An 18,562-nucleotide genomic window follows, 5' to 3' on the forward strand; every position below is an offset into this window, starting at 1 on the left:
AATGTAGGAGTGACCTTGTTGCCCCCCTGCCTCCAGTGAGAGAGAGAGTTGCTTGTGCTTAGCTGGGTGTCAGAGGACACCGCCAGTCTGGTAGCTATGCAAACAACCTCCTCTGGGCTCTGCCAGCCCTTACTTTGCCTTGCAGGTTAACAGTAGGTGCAGGCCAATCCCCGAGCCCCTTTGAAGCATCCCCTGTTGTAGCCAGCCCCTTCTCTGCTGAACGCTACAGAAATACCAGGTCTGCTGTGCCCAAGGGAACAGTATACACAGCAGCTTGTATCAGGATCAGCACCTAGCTTCATGTGACAGCACTTAGATATATTTATAGTGAAATCAAGGATAAGTTTATTGGCAAAGATTCAAGAGCTAGTGAGAGAGGAGAATGAAAACAAAAGGGTTCCATATAAAACAATATCACAACAGGCTTTATACAGACTAAGCTTAACTGGCTACCTCCTCTCTAAAAGAGTCTTATTTCTCCCAAAATCTGTTGCGGCATCTTCCAGCAAGGTGGGCAAAGATCCCGTTTTCAGGAATGTAAACGCGCTGTCCATTTACTTCCAGGGTGCAGGATAAAGGGGTGTCTTATTGCCTTCTCCTTATATCCCCAGAGTTCATTGTCTGTGCTCTGAGTCAGGATAAACCCCGTGGTTTATTCTCCTGTGTGCTGCTGTCCTCTTGATTTCAGGTGAATAAACATCTTGTGTCTGACAGAAAACCTGTTTGTCCAATCTGCCCTGACACAGACTTTAAAACCCATTTTCAGTATACACACCAGACTCCTTCCACCATATCTGATTGTGCCTTTCACAACGATATTAATGACCGGCGTGACCCTGGCTTTCATTTAAGACCTCACCTGATATTCTTTGGTGAACCAGAATGGACAGACCAGGATCAGAATTTTCTTGTAGCCCCCTTGCCAGTTGGAATTGAGGGGTTTTGGGGTCACAGATGTAACCAGCACCTGTGGCTGAAAGTCAAAGATAGACAAATTCAAGTTAGAAATAAGGCATAATTTTTAACGGTGTGGGTGGTTAACTAGTGGAACAAACTAGCAAGGGAAGTGGTAGATTCTCCATCTCTTGAAGTCTTCAGGAACAGCGGATGCCTTTCCAGAAGGTATACTCTAGGCCTGATCTGCATTTAAAGCTTACACTGGCATAGCTATGTTGCTCAGGGTGTGAACTCACCCCCTTCCTTCCCCCCACTGTAGATGCAGGGATGCTGTCAGAAGAGTACTTCTGTCAGCCAAGATAACTTTGTTCAGGGACGTGGTGTTCCTACCCTGGAAGAAAAACTTCTGTCGGCATATGCTGCATCTGAGCTATGTCAACATAGGCTTTGTAGTGTAGACATAGATTAGTCATGATAAAATTCTCTGGCCTGAGTTATACAGGAGGTCTGAGTAGAAGATCTGATAATCCTTTCTGCCTTTATAATTGGTGACTCAAAGCCCTGGATGCAAAAACGCTGTTATTTCCAAAAAAATTCAGATCCAGATCTGGAGCCAAACTTTGCAGCCAGGGCCTGTCTCTAGTCTCAATTCAATCACTGCCGGTCAGTAACTTTTGGCTTCATGTCTTTTTAGTTAAATCTACCGGTTACCTGAAATCCTAGGAGGCAGAGATGTAACCCCAGTATGTTAGGTTGTATTGCGTACATACTGAAAACAGCATGCTTTGCATTTGGGTTCCTAGGTCCCAAGGCCTTTAGCAATGAGAAAAGAGGGGATTCAAACGAGGAAACGTAAGCCGAAGAACCTTAACAAATCCAAGACACCAGCAGGTGAGCGTTAAACAAGACGGGTTTGTGGGTGTGTGTGCGCGTAGGAGGGGCATAGTATCAGAAACTCACCCTTTAGAACTAAATTAAGAATTCTGCCCTCTGAACCAGACATTCCCGGATTTAGCAAACAGGTAGCTGATCACCATTTGATTGCTGTTTGGTGACCTATGTGAAATGAGTGCTCTCAGTCCGGTTCCCAGTGAACAGGCACCCCCATCATCACTGGTACTAATTAGTACCTGTAATGTCCTGGTGACATCCCTTCCAGGTTCCCAACCAGGGCTATGGAACAACCACAGAAGCTACTTCCCCCAGAGAATCATTTGGAGGTTTTACACCAAGCCCCGTTTTATGCTGACACCGGACTTTGGGAGATTAGCTGCAGCGAAATTTTTTGCCATAAATGTTTTTCCCCCCCCCATTTTTGTCAAAATCTGAAATTTTCCCATCCTGCTCTGCCCTGCCAGGGATAAAGAGTATATGGAATGAGAGGCAGGAACACTGTCAGTGGGGGGACAAGGGTAATTTACCAAATGAGCAAATCTCCCAACATACTTTTCTTTTTCTCTCCAAACCTGGTTAAGATCTTTGAAAGTCTTTCAATGGGAGCAAAACCCTGCCTACGAACAGAGTTCTCTTTCCCCAAACCACAAATGCTTTGCTATGTTTTTTGTACTTAAAACTCCTTTGGTGGGAAGCCTGGTTTAACTGCTGTTTTCTCCTAGGACCATCCAGTAGTGAGAGTCTTACCCCCACCACCAGCTCCACCAGTAACACCAACACCACCGCCAACACCGAGGAAATGCGCCCCATAAAGACGGAACCGGGGCTTTCATCTCATTATGGGCACCCGAGCCCTATTTCTCAGGTAATGACGCAGGAAGAAAAGATCAAGAGATATGACAAAGATGTGAACTTTAATATAAGTAACTTGTGGAGAAAAGACACCCTCAGAACCTTCTCTGAAGGCAAACGACAGCCATTTTGCTCAACCCAAGGATCTGAAAGGTCACATGGGGCGAAATTTACTCCAGTGCAGAGTTCCCAGGGTTTGCATTTCACTCATGTCACCATGTGCTGTGAAATAATCTCACCCTCATCCCCCCAGCTTTTTAATTACACAGGATGGGTTTGAGCCTCAAGCTAGAGGCAGCCATCTTGCTGACAACTGAAGTTCCTTGTGACCCTGGCTATCTGACAGGGCAGCTGTGTGGGCCTCGCTGTGAAAACCAAAAGCACAGCAAACTGTGTGAATCCAGGCTAAATTTTGAAAAAATGCCCTGGGTCCCAGTGTGGGGGATTTTGTGGCTTTTATTCTAAATTTGCAACACTAAGGGCATTTTTACACTGGGAAATATACCAAAGTGGTGAAAGTAAATCGTAAACAGTACTCTAATTCTGGAATAGGAGTCCCCACATGGAGGCTTATACTAATTATTCTGGACTCGCTATTTGCATAAATATCCACGTATAGCCAAGCCCTTAGCTGTGCTCTTTGATTTTGACCTGAAACCAGGCAAAGTTTGGCAGTTTTGGCTTAGTTTCTCTACGAATTTGTGGGCTCGCTTAAACCTGAAACTCAGTGCAGTGAGCACAAGTCCACGTAAAACAAAACTGAAAAAAGTGAGCTGAACCACCTGGGAATTAAAATCACCAGAATCACTCAGCGCTACGCTATGTGACAGACTTGTAATGATAAGTTTATTTGCAGTATATTATTCAGCCACTAGATGTCTCTATGTGCCTTATACAGTTCCAGGCAGGGTGACGTCCCTGGGAAACAAGACAGACAAATCTGGAACCTGATCTGTGTGGAAGCCTGTTTGTTTGTAGCTGCTGTTGTTTCTTTTAATAAATGTTTCTTGGTTAAGAAGATATTTGATTCCCTATATCATAACAAGACTAATATTCGAGACTGAGTTAGTTTAGCTCCTGTTAAACTCATCCCAAAGAACGCCAATGTTTAAATAAAAGGTTCAGTGTAATATTTGAGCATTCTGACCGTAAAACCAATATTAAATAATACATCAAATAATATTAAATCATCATCATAAAAATGCATATGCTTACGGGCTTTGCTGGATTGATCCAGTGCTTGCGGTATCGAGCCCACAGTAATGTAGCACTGACTACGCTGTGGCATGAGCAAGCTATTAATCAAAGGGTAATTGGGGATCAAATCTTATACCTCCGGGTGTAAAATGGTCACCTGTAGAGGTCGGAAAAGAACTCGGGGCACTCTCTGCAGGGTTATAAATGGAGTGGGTTCAGAGGAAAAGGGAAACTGTTTTCCTCTGAAGCATCACAGATCAGGCATTGAAGCAGGATACCAGATTAAATGAACCGATGGTTTGATTCTTTTTTCAAATCTCATGTCTCTGCATGTGCGTATTAGTGTAACGTTAGACCTGTGGAAAGTGAAATGCTTTCTCTTTGCCGCGGCAGGGTCCTTGTTAGTTTGAAGTAATTAAAAAAAAAATCTTTTCACTTTTACATTGTTTGTAGGCATTCTCAGTCACCGCGATGTCTGGGCACGGATCTTCTATTCACCCCGCTATTTCAGCCCTGAAGCTTTCCCCACAGGGCTACCAATCAGCCATGAGCCAACCTCCACAGGCCAGCTCCAAACAGGACTCCTGGAATAGCCTGGTGTTAGCCGAAAGCCATGGAGACATCATAACTGCATAACCTCTTCCTCCTCCCATGGACTTCAGGCTCACCCGCATGAGATACAAAGACGCCACATAATAATCAAGCAAAAGCTGTTTGCTTTTTTCCCCCTCTCCTCGAGGGAAATATGATGGGATTCTGGAAGAACAATTCCATACGGCATTATAAAGAGGACTTCCAGGAACAGCTAATCCTAAATAAGCAGAGAAGACCCAGTTTCAGAATAACAGTGGCTGATCTGAATCTTTCCCTTTAAACAAACCAGATTGTAACCACTTTCTATGAAACAGCTAGAAACAAAGACAGGACTCAGGTGTTTTTTAAACTTCTGGCTTTGACATCTCGGACAGCGATGGCACGGAGACACTTTCTTCTTCTCACAATCCATTCATTTCCTGACCAGGTCAGCCCAGGAGAAAATGCCATCACCTTGTTATCGCCCAAAGGCAGAGATTTGATGACCTTCCATACAGTGAAGCCAGCTCCAGGACAATTTGTTGCGTAGACTTAATCTGACACAACTTTGGCTGCTTTCGTGGATTTTAATACCGTGATTCAGTTTAAGAAGAAAGAAGAACTCCGCTCACACATCTACCAAAACCTCCAAAGCTTTGTTTTCATGTTACCAAGGAGTCAGAGATCCGAACCATTGTACTTATTTAACAGGAACGATTTTATCTTTCCCAATTATGGGATCGTGTTTCCAAAAGGCTGAGCCTGGAGAAGGTCTCCGAGCCAGACCTAACGCTTCGGTGAAAGTCTTTGCGAGTTGCAGGGGAAGAGACCCAGAGAGTTTATGAAAAACATGGCGGAAAATGTTGGATTCTGCCCTTTGAGATAGCGAGGAGCCTGGCTCGAGGATCCCTAGAGCAGGGGAGCACTGTGATTGCCGCCGTAACATGGTGCTGCAATTGTGTATGACCCTGTGGCCTATCACAATTAATTATTTTACATTCTTTCTGATTTTGTCCGTTGCCATCGATAAATCTGATTTTCTTTTTTCCAAGGCAGTATCTGCCTTTTACCCCAAACGTGGACCTGTGTCCCTCACCCACGTCCAATCCAAGCCAATTAGCAATTCAGCTTTTCTAAAGGCATCACCTTTGTGATCATCCACTGTGTAACTGAACATCATAGGCAGGGAAAATCTCGTCGCCAGCTACGCATGAGCACACAGCTGTGATGTCCGTGGGACAAGCTTAATTACATGTATTTTTTAAATATGAAGAGACTAGTGTTGTCTCCCCACAAGGCCCAGAAGAGTGGCTGCCCCATGGAAGGCCAGCCCTATTTGTCTAGGCAGAGAACTTCTTGGGGCCCTTTTGATCAACCAAACAGGTTCCCCCATCTCCTTCTCTCCCCCTCAGCTCTCAGGCACCCATCTCTCCTCTCGTCTGCCCAACCTTTCTCTCTGTCCTCCTTAGAGTCAAAACTTGACTATGTAAAGCACAAAAAGAAAATATAGAGGGAGGAGGGATTGTGCCCCCCAGATCCATATACAAAGGGGTCCTCGGTGTGTGAGTCTCTCCTGAACAGATGGGGTGGGGGAGGCCCCTAAGCTGTTGCCATGGCAACATTCCCCATCTCCCTCCAGCCCTGCAAAGGCCTCTCTTTAGGTTTGAAGTCAACACCAGGTAGGGTGACCAGATGTCCCGATTTTATAGGGACAGTTCAGATTTTTGGTTCTTTTTCTTGTATAGGCTCCTATTGCCCCCCACCCCCGTCCCGATTTTTCACACTTGCTGTCTGGTCACCCTAACACCAGGGTGAGTGGGTGGGAACGCAATGGCCAGAGATGGGGCTGTGGACAGACAAAGGGCTGTTTTGTCTCTCCACTGCAACTTCCCTGGCTGGTGCGATGCCCCTTTAAGGGGGTGTTGCTGGGGCAGGCGCAGCTGGGGAGATGCTAATAGAGCTGCGCTGACAGGGACTGGGAGCGAGAGGTGCAGCATTGCAGTGGAAGCGTGGACCCTTCCAGTTCTCCTGGGATCTGAATAGATCCTTGGAGATCCACAGGGTTTCTGGATGGGTTCCACAGCTGATTGCAGGTGGGTGGTAACTGCACCCCTTGGTGGCGGGACAATGTGGCAGGAGATCCTTGTGGTGTTTTTCTCACCATGAGAAACCTCCCATGGGGTATCCTGCAGTAGGGGGGGCATGATCCAGCCAATAATAAGGAACAATCCTGCACAGGGCCCACGGGAATGGATTCCATGACCTGCTAGGTCTTTTCCATCTCTAACTTCTAAGATTCCCAGAGTCTCTATCTCCATCACCCCTCATCCTCTTACCTTGCAAGGACCGGTGTCAAGGTTGGTCTTATTAACATCTTCATTAATGATCTAGAAGAGGCAGTACATGAGGTATTAATAAAATCTGCAGATGATACTAAATGATCTACAGCTCATAGTAAGTTGCGAATGCTAGTGAGGACAGAAAAACAATACAGACGGTACTAGGCCTCATTAAATATATGGGAGTTTTTCTGTTGACTTCAGTGAGCTTTGAATCGGGCCCGTAGCGAGGTTAAAAATATGGTCAGAAAAGAACAACAGGGCATTCAGGCTGGAAAAATACAAGCTCATACACTTGGGGGGAAAATAACACAAAAGACAATGTGATTTTGAGATGAATGCACAGAGGCAGCAAATAGCTGACAGCATCTCCCTGAGCATGGGTGTGGTTCTTCTGGCTAGGCAGCTCCTTCCTTCACTGGATCCTTCAGCCAGCCTTCTCCCTGAGTAACAGCACCTCTTTAAATCTGGTGAACTCGCTGTCCACCTGTGCCTGAAACTGCCCTATACATTCCTTTCCCTTAGAGAGATGCACACTCTCACAAACACACCTTGAACTTGACCTAAAGTAATGCCAACATCCAGGGACATTTAAAAGTAGGTTGGGCAAAACACTAGTAAATGTAGAAGTTCAAGTATCGTACCTTGATGGGGAGCAGGGCTAGATGGCAAGCAGCTAGAAGACCATCTCTGGAATCTAAGACCCAAAGCAAACAGAATGTTCCTTTCTCTCTGTGAGTCCGTTCAATGGTTTGCCCCTGCCCGTCCTTCAGGTCTGGGGGGAGATTTTGGAGCTAGGGCTAGGACTCTTCTGGAAAAGCAATGCGTAAGGGAGTTTTTGAGGGTCTTTTCACCAAGAGACGTAGCCACCTCTGAAGCAGGGAGCTTTGGGGGCATGAGGAGAGCAGTTTTGCTACGGTTAGCAGAAAAGTGAATTGTTTCAATATTCTTCATGTATCCTTATTTCTCTTTCCATTGTGCACAGCAGAAGTACAGACGAATCAAGAGAGCTTCTTGTTCTACTGCTCTTTTAAATCATCCAACGCTGCTCTCAGATATTTTAGATCCACAGCCCTAGACTACTTCCCACCCAATAGCGTTGTTCTTAATCAAGTTTATGATGGTAGTGCCTAGGGATCCACTGAGAATGGGGCCTCATTGTGCTAGGCGCTGCATAAACCCAGAGTAGCAGACAGTCCCTGTCCCAAAGAGCTCACAATCTAAATAGCTGTTAGACATTAGCTAGAGACTAAGCTAATTATTATTCTTATTTATTATTTGTATTATTTTAGCTCCTAGGAGCCCCAGTCATGGACAAGGACCTGGTTGTGCTAGGTGCTCTACAAACACAGGATGGGAAATAGACATATTAATTCAAATGCAAGGCTTCCAAGCAATTAGTCTGCGAAAGCCAGCAGTGGGCTGAATGTCAGTTGCAAGACCTAGGACCATGTACAGATCCTTTTGCGGGTCGGAGACAGTTTAGCAGGGGGTGATGTTGAGAAAGGCGATCATATTTATTAGGCTGATGAATCCTAGAAATGGGGGAGATCTGAGAAACCTCCTAAAAGGTGTTATGAAGTGATGAGGTCAGAGCGCAACGGCCTTCGGAGATTTGCTACAGCCCATTGTAAAGCAAGGGTCCATTTATAAATTGCGGGGGGGGGGGGGGGTTGTATTTCAGCCACTCCCTTCTTTAATTTGGAGGGGAGGGGCTTGGATCCAGGGTTGGGGGGAAGGGGAGATTTGCTTGTTTTGGTTTTGGTTATGGCCCATCTCTAATTACAATAAGATGAGCAGGTTACTGAAAGGTTATAAAGACAAGATTATTTATTATTTGTATTACAGTATGACCAGTGGTCTCAATCAGGGCCCCATTGTGTTAGGCGCTGTGCAAAAACAGAGCACCCTGTCCTGCCCTAAAGAGCTTAAAATTGGAAGGCCCCGATCTTGCAAACACATAGGCACGTGCATAAATTCACTCATGCGAGTAGCCCCATAAAAATCAATGAGGTTCCTCACATGAGTAAATTTATATATGTACTTTAAAGGCTTGCAGGATCAGGGTCTAAGCTGCAAATACCAGTAGGATCAGACCTCTGCTATGGGCCCTTTGGCAATATAGGGACATGCGGAGAAGGTATCCATGGTGGACACTGGTGGGTTAGAAAGGTCATTTACCAGTACTAATTGTCTTTCCTCTTTGTGAAAGTGCAATATCTTTAATCACTGATGCATTTTTTGATCAGAAAAGATCTGTATTTTGATTGCAGTCTTACTGGCTGATTGGAACGTCTCTGAAGCGTTAAGGAATTTTGAAGGGGAGTTGTAATGCTGATCAACAATTCTTAATGTAACTCTGAAGCTGTGACTATGTTGTGGGGTTTTTTGTTTTTCTTTTTCCTTTTGTAAAGTTTGATGCTTCCCAAACTCATCGGGAAGGTCCCCATGAAAACAGACACTTATTTGTAAGGGGGGGGAGGGGGCAATGAACAAGCTGTAATTATTTAAAGATGTAAAAAAATATATATTATGAATTAGTATGGCTACCAATCCACATAACTTCTACACCTTTCAAACTAATGGAAATAAAACAATGGTAATAAAAATTATAATAATAAAGCTTCTTTCTTACGGGAATTTGCACGCTGAGTTCTTGCAATGAATTGATTGGAAATATATATAAGTGTACAGATGCTGTAGAGTGTCAGTGACCTATTAGCCTGAGCCTGGCATGTCTTGTGAAAAATAATAGTATGTGATCATGTAAGACTGCAACATAATGCGTATGTACAAGGGGGTTGAATTATGGTTCTGACATTTCCTAACTGTTGAGTGCTTGACTTTGCAACCTTAACGGTCTTTCAAATTTTTCTTAGTATACTATTGATTTAGTTTAGGCTGACCAGGAACTGCTTTAAATTAAACTGAAGTAAACAACTTTTAAACCAAAGGATTTAACAAGGCTGCACACGTGTTTGAGCACCTGAGCAGTTCTTGGGAACTCAATGGGCTACTCACATGCCCAAAGTGAAGCCTCTGTGTGAGTCTTTGTAGGATCAGGGCCTTTTGGTCTGGTGCCAAGTATCAGAGCGGTAGCTGTGTTAGTCTGTATCCACAAAAACAACGAGGAGTCCGGTGGCACCTTAAAGACTAACAGGTTTTTTACCCACGAAAGCTTAGGCCCAAATAAATCTGTTAGTCTTTAAGGTGCCACCGGACTCCTTGTTGTTTTTATTCCGGTGACACCAGGCCTGTGTAACCCCCAGGTTTTGGCTGGAGGCACAAGTTTCCAGACCTGTACTCTCCCCAGCTGAGCCTCAGGATTGTGGTCAGCTGCTGCGGTGGGTGTGGCCAGTGTGTGAAATCCCACCCTTCCTTCACCACCCAGCCAATCAGGCTGCCTCTCTACATTTAGCTCCTCCCCTCCCCAATGATGATGGGCTGGAGCGGGGGCAGTGGTGAGCAGCTGGCAGGGAGAAGACTGGTTGAGCCATAGCGATGGTACTGCAGCTACTGAGCAAGGAGCCCAAACCAGTCTCTGAGGCACAGAGGAGGGATGGGGGTAGGGAGAAAGAAGAGGAAGGGAACTGATGGGATGAGGAAGCTGGGGGAAGAGGAGGAGGGGGGCTGGGAGAGGATGAGGAAAGGGGAGTATGGGCTGAGGGGGCTGGGAGAAGGTGGAGGGAGGAGGAAGACTAAAGAACTGCTGGAGGTGAATTGGGTGGAGTATAAGGATAGGTTGGAAAACAATGGAAGAGCAGGATGGGATTGGGGTGGGAGGGGGATGAAGAAGAGAGACGAGGACAAGGGAGAACAGAAGAGACCTGGACAAGGACTAATCGACAGGGGCACAATTGGGACCTGAAAAGGGAGTTGATGGGCTGGGTGTGGATCAGAAGGGAGGGCCTGGGATGGGGATGGGAGGAGGGAGGTGAGTCCCGAGATGGAGAAGGGGGAGAGGTGATAGGATATGGAGGTGGACTAATTTGTGTGTTCCAGAGGGGTGATGGATTGAGGGGATTGTGCAGTAGGGTGCCCACTTGGGAGCTGGAAAATTTGCGTATGCTTTTTCTAGGGCCAGCATAGGCTGGTCTGCCACATGATTTCCCTGAAAGGACCGGATCCTCTATGCACCCAGGAACAGATTTGTAAAGGTATTTAGGTGCCTAGTGGGATTTTCAAAAGCATCTAAGTGCCAAAAACTCATTGATTTTCAATAGGGGTTAGGTGCCTAGATGCTTTAGAAAACCCCACTGTTTTCATGCAGGACCAAGAGGGACATGCAGGCAACATCTGTTTCGCCATCTTTTAAATGAGGCTAATGGTATTTATTTCCTTTTAAAGCATCTACTGATGAAACACCCTGTACAAGAGCCAGGTATTATTACATTATTACCTGGACCATTAGCTTTTCCCTTGTTTCTCCCCAGTTGTGTATTGCTCTCCTTGGGAGCTCAATGGATTGAAACCAAAATGAATGCTAATGCATTGGCACAGACTCGGCACTAGAGGGCACCCTCTGCTCTCCGAGAGCTGTCGCTGTGCTTCATGTCAAACCCAACCTCAGCAGCAGATTGAGAGGCACATCTGATCTTCTGCGGTGTGGGGCACCCTCAGCTCTCATTGATGTCACAAGGTTGGGCCCTCGGCGATGCTCTGAGTGACAGAAGTAGGAGCAGTTCGCATGGCGCAGCTCTGCAAACAAGGCCCTGCGTTTGCTTCCTTGCTGTCACTGTTGAGATGGGCTGCATGGTCCACCCTTCTCATGCCAATGGATTTGAAGATGGAAACACGGACGAGTTGAGGAGGGAGGACTGGATGGCTCCAGGGGACTGGGCATGGTGTATAGGACACCACACTTCTAGTTCCCTGGCCTGAATGTATTGCCCGAAAGCTGTGACTGCTAAATGGTGTCTCAGTGCAGTTCCTAAGTATCCACATCACAAAAAAATACCACCCCAGCCGGCAACCAAATTCCTGGAACTGAACATGCCTGAACTCTGGGGAGTCAGAGAGTTTAAGGCCAGAATGGACCACCAGATCATCTAGTGTGACCTCCTGTCTGTCAGAGGCCACCAACGCCACCCAGCCCCTGCCCACTAAATCAAACAACCAAAATGAGACCCACAGCAGACGAGACTCCTATGTGCCACAGGAAGAAAACAGGAGGAACCAAGGTGCACCAGTGTCTGAGGACCCCGCAGTGGCAGGGAGATGATTAAAATATACTCAGATAATCCTGGCAAGTGACCTGCACCGATTAGCTGCAGAGGAAGGCAAAAAAACCCCACAAGGTTACTGCCAATCTGAAATGGGGGGAAATTGCTAACCTCACATTTTGTGATCAGTTACAGCCTGAGCATGTGAGGAAGAACCAGCTAGCCAAGCTCCTAAGAGGGAATGCTCAGTGCCACCTCAGAGTCCTGGCCCTTCCTGCCGAATCTCCAGCCGTGGCCAGTCCTGAGGCTTCAGAGGAAGGCAATTTAAAAAAAAAACATAACCCAGAATCCATTGAGGGAAAGGTGCTAATCCCTTCCTGACCCCTGCAGGTGACTGGCTGAAACCCTGAAGCATGAGCATTTAGAAACATGAAATATAAACCAGAAGTGACCCCCTAGGCTGCCGAGCCCTGCCCCCTATGAGCACATGCAACCCTGGCATGCAATCACTCTCATAAATTTCCAGAACCTCACCCCTCTGATGGTTAGAAACCGTCTTTTAATTTCCAACCTGAATTTAATTAATGGCCAGTTTATAGCCATTTGTTCTTGTGCCAACCTTGTCCTTTAGCTTAAGTAGCTCTTCACGCTCCCTGGTGTTTACTCCCCTAATGTATTTACAGAGAGCTGTCATATCCCTGCTCAGCCTTCTGTTTGCTAGACTTAACAAGCCATGTTCTTCCACTTGCCTCTCATAAGACAGGTTCTCCGTTCCCTGATCATTTCAGTAGCCCTTCTCCGCACCTGTTCCAGGTTAAATTCACCTTTCTTAGCTTCTGAGCCAGAGCCAAATTTTATGACTGGCTTCAGTTCTATAACTGGCTGAACCAAAACCACAAAGTGCAAGACCCCCCCAAATCTGGGAGAGAGTCAGACCCAAACCCTGCAATTTGAGGACTAGTTCAAAAAAGAACTAGATGAATTCATGGAGGATAGGTCCATCAATGGCTATTAGCCAGGATGGGCAGGGTTGGTGTCCCTAGCCTCTGTTTTCCAGAAGCTGGGAATGGGTGACAGGGGATGGATCACTTGAGGATTACCTGTTCTGTTCATTCCCTCTGGGGCACCTGGCATTGGCTACTGTGGGAAGGCAGGATACTGGGCTAGATGGACCTTTGGTCTGATTCAGTATGGCCGTTCTTATGTACCTCTAGAGTAGACACAAACTAAATTGAGTGAGGAAGGCTACTTTGGACACCAACAAACCTTCCATTGTCATCCCCTCCTGGAGAAAAAAATTCGATCAATATCTCTATCAAACTTTAACCCCTGTAATGGCTTTGCTGCTGCTTAAAGAATCCATCGCTAGTACTGGCCTATATTTAGGTTTGGAAGAATTATATTTTTAATCGGTAATTGTCAGTGACCATTGTTTCACTGCATACACAAAAATGGATGAAAAACTATTTCTATCGATACTTATCAAAATGTACAGATAGCCGAAGTAAGAAAAAAGCTGCTTGAGAACTTAATAGCGTTTGATTTAAGGCTATTAACTGGCTATATTTTGACATGTGATGTTGACAATCTGTGTTTTAACGATGATAAAGCTTTAATTTTTTGAATCTCAGGGTCTACTGCAGGGGCGGGCAAACTTTTTGGCCTGAGGGCCGCATCGGGTTTTGGAAATTGTATGGAGGGCCGGTTAGGGGAGGCTGTGCTTCCCCAAACAGCCAGGCGTGGGCCGGCTCCCAACCCTTATCCCCCCCTGCTTCTCTCCCCCTTATGCCCCCACCCCCGGGACTCCTGCCTCATCCACCCCCCATGCTCCCTGTCCCCTGACCGCCCCCGGAACCCCCACCCCTGACTGCCCTCCATCACCCCATCCAACCCCTCCTCTCATTCCTGACTGCCCTCCGGGGACCCCTGCCCCATCCAACCACCCCTTCTCATTAATGATCTGGAGAATCACTAAAACCAGACAGCAGGGGTGGGATTGCCTATCTCAGCCCATCACTGTATAGCACTTACCTGGGATGTGGGAGGCTCAAGTTCAAATCCTTATTCTTGTTTTGGAGCCGGAGTTTGAATACAGCTCACCTACATCAGGAGTGAGTGCTTTAATGCCTAGGCAACTGCTTGTTGTGGGATGGGTCTCTCTCCAGCTCCCCTGCTGAAGCTGTTATGCAGGTGCAGTGTAGGGGAGTTTGCACTATCCCTGCCTATATTGCAAGCTCTCTGAGGTACTTATCTGTCTCCCATTCCTGTAGTATCTGAGTACCTCACCCGCTAACATATTTCGCCTCAACACTGCTGGGAGGTCGAGAAGTGCTATTATCCCCATTTACAGGTGGAGAATCATAGAATATCAGGGTTGGAAAGGACCTCAGGAGGTCATCTAGTCCAACCCCCTGCTCAAAGCAGGACCAATCCCCAACTAAATCATCCCAGCCAGGGCTTTGTCAAGCCGGGCCTTAAAAACCTCCAAGGAAGGACATTCCACCACCTCCCCACTTAACCCATTCCAGTGCTTCACCACCCTCCTAATGAAAAAGTTTTTCCTAATATCCAACCTAACCCTCCCCCACTGCAACTTGAGACCACTGCTCCTTGTTCTGTCATCTGCTACCACTGAGAACAGTCTAGATCCACCCTCTTTGGAACCCCCTTTCAGGTAGTTGAAAGCAGCTATCAAATCCCCTCATTCTTGTCTTCTGCAGACTAAACAATCCCAGTTCCCTCAGCCTCTCCTCGTAAGTCATGTGTTCCAGCCCCCTAATCATTTTTGTTGCCCTCCACTGGACTCTTTCCAATTTTTCCACATCCTTCTTGTAGTGTGGGGCCCAAAACTGGACACAGTACTCCAGATGAGGCCTCACCAATGTTGAATAGAGGGGAATGATCACGTCCCTCGATCTGCTGGCAATGCCCCTACTTATACAGCCCAAAATGCCGTTAGCCTTCTTGGCAACAAGGGCACACTGTCGACTCATATCCAGCCTCTCGTCCACTGTAACCCCTAGGTCCTTTTCTGCGGAACTGCTGCCTAGCCATTCGGTCCCTAGTCTGTAGCAGTGCATGGGAGTCTTCCGTCCTAAGTGCAGGACTCTGCACTTGTCCTTGTTGAACCTCATCAGCTTTCTTTTTGCCCAATCCTCTAATTTGTCTAGGTCCCTCTGTATCCTATCCCTACCCTCCAGCGTATCTACCACTCCTCACAGTTTAGTGTCATCTGCAAACTTGCTGAGGGTGCAATCCACACCATCCTCCAGATGAGAAATCTACATCACACTGGAGATGGGCATCTTTGTTTATGTCCAGTTTGCTGTCAACATCTGCTGTCATCTGCTCAGAGAAGGTTCTTGAAAGAAGGTGAGATTCAATGAGCTAAATTTGGAACATAAATGTCTTAACCCAGGAGAACCTGCCATTGTCCAGAATGACTAAGAATTCAGAGGCCTTTCGTTTTTAATGAAGCCCGATCAGTGTGACCAACAGAGAGGCGTCCCACTTGTCTCAACTGGGAGCAGATTTCCCCACTCAGGGATACTGAAAGTGCAGTAAGATCCTAAACAAATAATAAAAAATAATGACGACAAGTTTAACCGCTCCATAAAGGCCACATCCCTCACATGGGGTCAAATTCTGACCCCACTGAGGACTCATGACCCCATACTCAGTATTTTCTCCCAGCTCAGCTCTGGCACACAGCACCGTCTGGCCGTGCCGGCGTCTCACCGCTCCCAGCGCAGCTCTGGCACACAGCACCTTTCAGCTGATGCCTACAGCCTTGGCCAGGGCTGGGTTTCCAGCATCACAGCTACGATGATGGACACCAGGGCACACCCCTCGGATAGAGAGATCTCTTCCAAGCTGAAGAAGCTGTTCAGCATGGTACAGGAAGCCTAGTGCAGTCACAGCGGCAGCACAGTTATAGTGCCGTGCGGGTGCTGACGTGCCAAGGGATGACAATGTGTCTCCCAGACTCTGATAATCTAATGGCTCTTCAGCGATTTCCCTCTTCCAGTTGTCTGTGAGGCAAGGTCCGCTCTCTGCTCCCTTTATCCTATTTACTACAAAATGGGCTGAGACCAACCTCATTTCACATGCTGTAAACCACCGGACAATGTCACATGGAAATTTGTCCCCTGAAGGTGAAGAATCACTGGCTTAAACTCTATTCTGTGAATTCTGACTAGTGAAAAAGCAAAGTATTCTGGGTATTTTATGTTGTCCCGCATCCTTTCATCTTCTGAGAGTGTGCTTCTCACCCAGACGGGCAGGGCTATAGAAACGCTCAGATCACTTCTCTTTCCCCACTCTGATTTCTGATGCAACAGGAAGGTCTGCAGGGGGGCGAGTCTGACTTGTGTTCACCAAGACGACAAGTAGCAATACTCTGTCTTAAGCTTAGGCCCTCCCTTTTATCCTCACCGCGGCATGGTCGTTATAGAAACAAATGCAAGCCTGGTTCCCCTGGATCCTCTGCTACAATGTCCTTGCCTCCCACAATCCCCCACCTTGAGATGCCATTGGACCTGCCATTGGACCACTACCCCAACCCAGAGAATGGGGCAGTTCTAATAACGGGACTGCCCGACAGTGCGTGAGATCAACATCTCACGTATGGAGATGAAGGATTCCATGCTGAGGGTTTCTGTGATAGAGGGGACTGGATTCAGTGACCCAGGAGGTCCCCTCCAGTTCTATGTTCCTGACTTCCTAATTGTGATTTCAAAGCAGAAGGTGACTGCGAATTTCTCCTCTCAGCTAGGATTGAGCAGTTTCAGACAGGAATAAAGATCTCAGTCCAAGGGTATGTCTACACTGCCAATAAAAACCCCTGGCTGGCCTGTGCCAGTTGACTTGGGCTCAGGCTAAGGGGCTGTTAGGCCTTTGGGCTTGGGGTCTGGGACTCTTCCTCCTCACGGGTTTTTAATTGCAGTGTAGACACACCCTCAGAGCCTTCTCTCTGCCTTTGGGGTGTGCTACAGAGCCAGCAGCAGTTGGCCTGAGTCTAGGAATGTAAAGCCATGTGATGAACTCAGACTTTTAGTATAATTTCATGTTATAAGGGCTTTGAAGATGGTGATTTCGGCAATTCTCCTCCCTGTGGAGCTGCCTGGAGTGCTGAGATCACTACCTATCATGCTGACTAGTATTGTCTCATTGGGCACGTCTACACTGCAAGAAAAGACCTGCGTCACCGCTGTCGGTGGCCTTGGTCAGCAGACTCGGGCTCGGCAGGTCTTGGGCTGCGGGGCTAAAAATTGCAGTGTAGAGGTTTGGGTTGGGGCTAGAGCCCGGGCTCTGAAACCCCATGAGGGAGGTGGGTCTCCAGCCCAAGCCTGCATGTCTACACGGCAATTTTTAGCCCCGCGGCCTGAGCCTGAGCCTGAGTCAATTGACCCAGGCTCTGAGCGTCAGTGCTGCGGATTTCTTATTGCGGTGTAGACGTACCTGTTGTTTCCTTGTGTTCCCCTTGTCTGTCTGTATCCATTTGTTTCTCGTATACTTACACTGTAAACTCTGTGGGGCAGGGACCAGCTTTGTGTTCTGCGTTTGTACAGCTCCTAGCACAATGGGGTCCTGCTCTGTGATTGGGGCTCCTACTTCCCTGCTACTTGTTTTCTTGGATGTTCCTGCCCAGGGTGTGTTTCTGCTCAGGTGTGGTCCTGTCTTCTCAGTTTCTTGATGTTCAGAGGTGATAAAAGGATGACACATTTCAATCTCTCAGCTTGTGCAATGAGACGCTGGCAGGGCCAAACTTTTCTCACTTGAGGCCAGTACGTGGGCTGTTGGCACCAGCTGGTTTTCTTTACTGGAGCCCTGCATGACTTGTCAGTCATGTTGCCGAGAAGCTGCTGCAGATGGGTCAGGAGCCGTTTGTGGAGAATAGCTGCAGTCAATCCTCTCTGTCAGGCAAGCGGCAAATTGACTTACATCTCTGCACCTTCCCTGCAGATTGTGGCCAGCTTGGAACATTTCTCCCCTAAGCCAGGGATTCACGTCCAGCCGGCTTGACGGCGATAAAGCGTTTTAATGACCCTCACAGCTTGGCACCTGGTGTAAAATGAGGTGCTACTGGTTCAGTTCCATGCGGATGCGTGTCCACACCCCAAACCCACTGGCACCCTTCTTGGCACTCTCCGCCGAGAGCCCAGGGATAGAAGTGGTCCGTCCAGTTCAGGGCAGAGTGGGGAAAGCTGTTACTACAACTGCCTGTGCCGACTTCCGTCTCAGGGCTGTGGCGCTCTCGCCAGTCAATGAGAAACTCCCTTCTGCCCACACCAGCCGGTGCTGTTGGAGATGGAAATCATGATCCTGATCAGCGTGAAGGAACTGAGGTGTTACAATCGCCTCCTCCGCTTTGTGGCTTTAGATCCCTGCTACACAAATGCTCACCAGGTGCTGAATACAATTATTTTTCAAAGACCATGGGCCAAGATCAGCCCTGGTGTTACCCCCATTGAAGTCAAACTACACCTGATTTAATGTAGCCTCATCTGTTTACACAACAGACCTATATTGTGGAAAATCCACTCCCCTGACCTAACCCCCTGTGTAGGCAACGCTATGTCAGCGGAAGAGCTTCTCTCACTGATATAGCTACCGCCTCTCGGGGAGGTGCAGGGGGGGGGGCGGCCG

General features: G+C 47.3%; 1 protein-coding gene across 1 annotated transcript in view; it reads left to right on the forward strand.

The window, feature by feature from the left end:
* Nucleotides 1-5,414, forward strand: part of GATA4 (GATA binding protein 4) — a 48,538-nt gene extending 43,124 nt beyond the window's left edge. Inside the window, exons 5-7 of the mRNA XM_024194589.1 lie at nucleotides 1,701-1,788; nucleotides 2,514-2,656; nucleotides 4,294-5,414. Coding sequence (XP_024050357.1) covers nucleotides 1,701-1,788; nucleotides 2,514-2,656; nucleotides 4,294-4,476 — 414 coding nt within the window. The 3' untranslated portion in view covers nucleotides 4,477-5,414. The remainder of the gene's footprint in view (nucleotides 1-1,700; nucleotides 1,789-2,513; nucleotides 2,657-4,293) is intronic.
* Nucleotides 5,415-18,562: the final 13,148 nt, after the last annotated feature.

The sequence above is a fragment of the Terrapene carolina genome, unplaced genomic scaffold (genome assembly GCF_002925995.2).
Source record: "Terrapene carolina triunguis isolate 2854851 unplaced genomic scaffold, T_m_triunguis-2.0 Scaffold228, whole genome shotgun sequence".
Taxonomy (NCBI): Eukaryota; Metazoa; Chordata; order Testudines; family Emydidae; genus Terrapene; species Terrapene triunguis.